General features: G+C 39.2%; 1 protein-coding gene across 1 annotated transcript; it reads left to right on the plus strand.

The window, feature by feature from the left end:
• Positions 1-3,584, plus strand: LOC114721854 (uncharacterized). Its single transcript, XM_028907738.1, has 2 exons — positions 1-530; positions 3,258-3,584. Exon 1 carries the CDS (start codon positions 147-149, stop codon positions 528-530), a length of 384 nt encoding a protein of 127 aa, XP_028763571.1. The 5' UTR covers positions 1-146; the 3' UTR covers positions 3,258-3,584.
• Positions 3,585-5,655: the final 2,071 nt, after the last annotated feature.

Consider the following 5,655-nt stretch of genomic DNA (forward strand, 5'->3'; position numbering starts at 1 on the left):
AATTTCTTCATTGCTACCGAGAGTTCGAGAGGCTAACCCGTGTCGGATTCACAAAGCGAGGAATTGTCGCCTGGAGAAATTGGGTTGTTCTATTTCGCAAGGTCGTTCTTCCTCCTCCCATTTTCTTTCTATCTCGCTCGCTTGCCATGTCTAAGTCCGCCTCCACTTCCCTCTTCCAGAACCTGAAGCGTTTCTTCAAAAAGCCATGGGAGATCACCGGCCCGTGCGCTGACCCGGAATACAAATCGGCATTGCCGGGCGCGCTTGAGTACCGAGTCTTCTGTCCCGCCACCGCCAGGGAAAAGGCCATTGTGCCCACGTCCAATCCTGAAACCGTTTACGACATCAAGTACTATACTCGCGACCAGCGGCGGAATCGTCCTCCGATCCGCCGCACTATCTTGAAGAAGGCCGATGTGGAGAAAATGATGAAGGAGACGACCTTTGACGTCTCGGACTTTCCCCCTGTTTATGTGACTTCCAGGGTTGAAGAAGACATTAATGCTCGAGGTGGAGGCTACCAGAAATAGGTGAGCTCTGCAATTCATCTTCTGTATGACTTTGTACGAGAAAATGTACCTTTCTCGTAGGTTATGGTGAACAAGCATCTAAAAATTGGGTTTTTGTGATTTGGAGCTTCGTTTTGTGGCATGGGTGTGTTAATTTCGCGTGCTTAATTCCACGGTAGACTAGAATTGTACTTGGGAGTGTTTGCCGCTTCTCCACATTCTGGCGACTGAAGCTCCGCCCATTGCAAATTGGGGTTTTGGCATTTTAGAATTTGCTTGCTTCGTATTATTTTACTTCACTATTTACGTGGTGGATTATGATATGCAATTGATGTTTAAAAGTAGTAGTTTCGGGTAGAACTCTTCCGACAGAAAGTCCTTTCTTTAGAGGACGTCAAGCCAGTGGCAGCAACATTATCCGTTGACCGTGGACCCTTTCCCTTGAGCTGATATTTGACAAGATCTTGCTTCTGAGACTGACAAACACTGAATTGACAAGTTGCATAATCTATAGAGTAAGCGACCAACGCAGGTAGGCTCCTTTGGTAGCCTCATATGGGTTCTGTTATTGGAATGCAGTTTGCATACTTTTGAAGATCTTAAATACGAGATGGGGAGAGAAAAGATAAATTTTTTGAAGACTTAGATATGAGTTTACCCTTCTGTTTTGTTGGTGTTCTCTCGAATCTCTAGATTTTTCAAGATCTTCAAACTTAGCTTCAATACTCATTTTGTTTCGTTTAGACGTAGACTTTGTTGTAGACATAATTTGTACCCAGACATTTAGCATACTATTCTGCTCTGTTGACAGTAGGCTGATTTTGCATTTGGTTTTACTTCCTTGACATCTGATGTGTGGTGATGGTTCATTGAATGTCTTCTTCTGAAAACAATTTTGGCTGTGATGAGGACATGTATATTACAGTGATAGGGCATCAGTGAAGCGTTTGAGCCATTTACTGGATAGTGAAAAGAACTTTAAATGCTGGAATTTAATGGGACTGAAGAGTTTATTGAAGTCGTTTTGTGTTTTGACTTGATTCTTGTTTTTCCCCCGTCTAATCATTTTACCCCAAGAAATCCATTTAGTGCTATCTTTACAATCTATGGGTGCTCAACCTGTCATGTTTTGCGCAGGTTGGGTAAGCCAATATTTGGTTCGGATTTGGGGTTGGTTTGGGGTTGGTTTTGATCTTTGTAGTTTGGATTTGAGGCAGGATTAGTGCCAGCTATTTATGATCAGTGCCCTGTTTTACCCTTATGGTCATTTCTTTCATTGCGGTAGAGATACTTGGTGAAGAGTATAGTCTACTAGACTGGACAGCTTTAAAATCCTTTTGACAGTTGTCTGATTTACTTATCAAACTTAATCCACAGACACAGAATTACAAAGTTTGCATTTCGTGGTTTTGGTGTGTAGAAATCTTAATGCTTTGACGTTATAGTTGTCAAATTATGATGTGTATCGTGAATTGGAAAGCATATTTCTGAAAACATATTGAATCATGGATTCATTAATGAATGAAAAATAACAACTTGGAGGCTAATTTTCTAATTATGAATTACAAATTGTATGAAACGGTGAGATTCTGAAACAACTTTATAAATAGCTTGAGATATATCATATAAATATAATCCATAGCATAAGCAAAATAGTCAATATGATCGATTTTACCCAATTCAGGATTACTTAACCATTAGTCTCACAATCACAAGTGTTCTAAGCCACTTTTTTCTGATTCTGTATATTTACCACAGCAGTAGCAAAGCAACGCTGCAATCATGATGCTCATTACACTTCACAGGCTCATATTAGGGTCTGGATTCTGAAAAGTAGAAAGAAGCAACTCAAGTTTCTCCACTAGACAGAATTCGAAGAAGAGGTGGGAATGAGAATTGAGATGTTTCTTGGTTTAAAAAATTTTGACAATGGAATGGCAGTGTAAAGCATCACTTATTATTCATGCAGATTGGATCTTTTTATGGAATTAAGAGTTTGTAAAGAAAATTTTATCACAGAGTTCTGCTTTTTTGGGTTTCTGAGGGGATTAGTGGGGAAAAAAAATGGAAAAAGGCCAAAAAAATTTTCTATCTCCATATTCAATCCATGAATAATCCTTACATTGCAAGCCACAAAAAAGGACCTACGTGAAATTGAAAGAGATTGAATCTAATAAATTGCTGGATTGTTCTATTCCTGTTTTCTTTGGCTCATATTGCGTGATTTAAGTGTTGATTCCGTTCAAAGCTTCATTCATTCAGTGATTGGTGTTATCCTCCTATGTGATTACCTTGTCAACTGAAAATTGCAAAGGACATTATGCGCTTTTGATTCTACCATACGTTTTGTTACCCTCTGTGCCTTTCAAGCTATAGAATGGAGGCTATGTTTGGATTTCACATGTGCTTGAATGCCAGTTTTCCAATCAGTGTCAATTGGGCATCCTGATCTCTGGAAGTGGTTACTATCATCAGACTACTTGCACGCTAAATTTAGTTGGAACCATCTGGAGCAGAAGGGACTGTGAACTTGCTGGACAATTCACTGCCTTTGATTAGCTTATTTTCCTCTTTTGTTTATATTTTTATGATGTTCCATTTTTCATGCCGTTGTTTGATACTATTTCTGTTCTTAACTGTTGTAGTGTGGATGTAATTGTTTGTGAATTATGATAGACAACACACACACACACACTATTTTGGGTTGGAGTGACTGTCAATAGCTAATTGTGCTTTGCATGCCACCAGGTGTGTGCAATCTTGGAATGGCGGACGCAGTTCAATCACCTTTCTCTTTTAGTCGGTGAAAAGGCTGATTAGTGATGTTTGTGAAGGATTTCTAGCTTTAAAATTGTAACCACCATATGTCAATAAAGCACAGCTGGCTGCAGTGAAGTTTGACTTCTTGTACTTCTTTCTGAGTGTTGATTAAAAGCCAACTACTTCGGTGAATTGATAATGCATAAAGTGAATGATGCCTGAAGTTTTTGTGTTCTTACCGGTTATTCTTTGCAGTGTGATTGCAACAATGCGTCTAGCATACATAGTGATACCCAGCATTTTATTTTCCCGAAACCGAGTCTAATTTTTCTCATTTTGATTACTGATTAGTGTCTCTCAGATCGTCTCAAGTGGTGAGCTACTTGTCACATGCTGTATGCTGCTCTATTATTGGTTGTGTTTCTTGTCTAGCGTATCCGGAAGTCCATATAGTGCCGGTTTTCTTCCAGTGGAGGAGATATGAAACTCGTGATTCAATGTTCGGAGTTATGTTCAGGCTAGTATTAGTAAAATGTGATGCAAGGAGAAGCAATGCGGATGGATCTATACTCATAGTTCTCTACCAATTCTAGCAAGCTATTTATTTGGTGTTGTGGAAGCAATTTTTCTGCGTAGATATGCGGAATTGTGAATTCCCTGTTGAATCTTGCTTTCCATTTCGCTAATGTCTGTGTCGTGTACAATTTCTCGACATTCTCTGTGGGCATTAGGTAGCAAGGCCGAGAGATTTGGAGCAAACTGTTTCGTGGCATGTAGCCTTGCAGACCACGACTATGGAATCTATACACAACCTTTTCCCTTATAAAGTAGTAGCTAGGATGAACTAAAAACCATTTCGGGGCTCTGGCTTCTGGTCTCTCTCCGTTATATTTTTTATTATCCCGCCTTGTTTACCTTTGTTTTGGCAACCAAAAAAAAAAAAAAAGTAACTTGCGTAGAAAGTGGGTTCACAGTCCGCGGAAAGCAGAGGATGTAAACACCAGTGAGAACAACAAAGATATGCATGGTCAAAGGACAGCTCAAGAGTGGCAGAGCGTTTATGTCAGTCTAATATTAGATACCCGTTGATGCTAGTTCTGTCTCTTCTCCCTTTCTTCGACTCTGTTCAACTTGTTTGTAACGAGCCACGAGAATGGAATAGAAGTCGGAGTCAATCACTTGTGGTTAACGCTTTAGTGCTGAACTGGAAGAACAAAACTTATGCAACTTGCCTGGCTGACCAAGCTCTCGTTATTTTGAGGGTAACCTGTGCTCATAAAGAAGAGGTAAAAGCATGGATAATCGCGTCAAACTAGTTCTCGTGCAGATGGCATACGATGCAGTGTTACGCTAAATGGCTCGAGAGAACCGGTTTGAATAACGTATATTTCGTACTTTAAGTGATGAGGCGGCATATAATGATGTATATGAATGAAATCGTAATAAAGTACAAGAAATCATAGTAAATAAGGACTTGATTATGAAACAGCAAGAACATGAGAAATAGGTGTTTGTAGTGGGCGTGCGAAGATATAGAAGGGAAATGATGAATATTGACGTAGGAAGCAGGTAGGAGTGGGAAGAGGATCGATATGATTATAATGTTGGAGTTGATGAAGGATAGGAGTAGGGTTAGTGGAATTAGGAGTGAAGTAAGAAAGTTGGGTGAAGAAAGAAGCTTCCTTCATCTTTGCTTCTTCTTTTTCCAAATGCTCTGCATGCCTCCATCCTTCTTTTCCTGGACCCCTCCTTCTCCTTTTTACTTGCATCATTTCTTTACCTACTTATCGCTTTGCTCTTCTCTTTCTGTACAATCATATCTGATCTCCACATGTGTATTGTTCCTTAATTCTTTCTTTGGGAGTTAAATCAAAGATTATACATGAAGGGAACAGACCCATAAGAAGAAAGAGAAAGGGTTTTGGCATGTATTGTGTTTATGTCGACAGGTCGCTGTTGGTGGGCTTGCGGCACAGAGCAGTAACTGCCTCGCCATATGGGGGCACCACATTTACACACTTCCCATAAAATATCAGTCTCTACCCTGCTTCATCATTCTTTTATCATTGTATCCTCCTTTTACTTTTATAAATATTCACTACTTTTTAGTTTCTTACTTGTAACCCTATTATTTGTTAATATGTTATGTATTTCTTGTATTTACACCATGCTATACCGCTTTTTCTTTTTTTTTTTCAAGCTAACTGACCTCACTGCCTGAGATGAACTGTCTTTTTAGGCAGGTTGATTCATCTTTTTATAAAAATTATAAAATGACCCCAAAGACAATATTTTATCAAATCTGAATGGGTCAAAGAAAACTGGAAATATGTAAAATAATTAAAAAAAAAATCTGAGAAACCCGCAATGCCAAAAAAGAAATACT

Source organism: Neltuma alba, unplaced genomic scaffold (genome assembly GCF_004799145.2).
Source record: "Neltuma alba isolate B1F8T4 unplaced genomic scaffold, ASM479914v2 tig00012072_pilon, whole genome shotgun sequence".
Classification (NCBI taxonomy): Eukaryota; Viridiplantae; Streptophyta; class Magnoliopsida; order Fabales; family Fabaceae; genus Neltuma; species Neltuma alba.

What these genes read in the sequence shown, in the direction of transcription:
- LOC114721854 (XM_028907738.1), top strand. Translation starts at nt 147, where the DNA reads ATGTCTAAGTCCGCCTCCACTTCCCTCTTCCAGAACCTGAAGCGTTTC.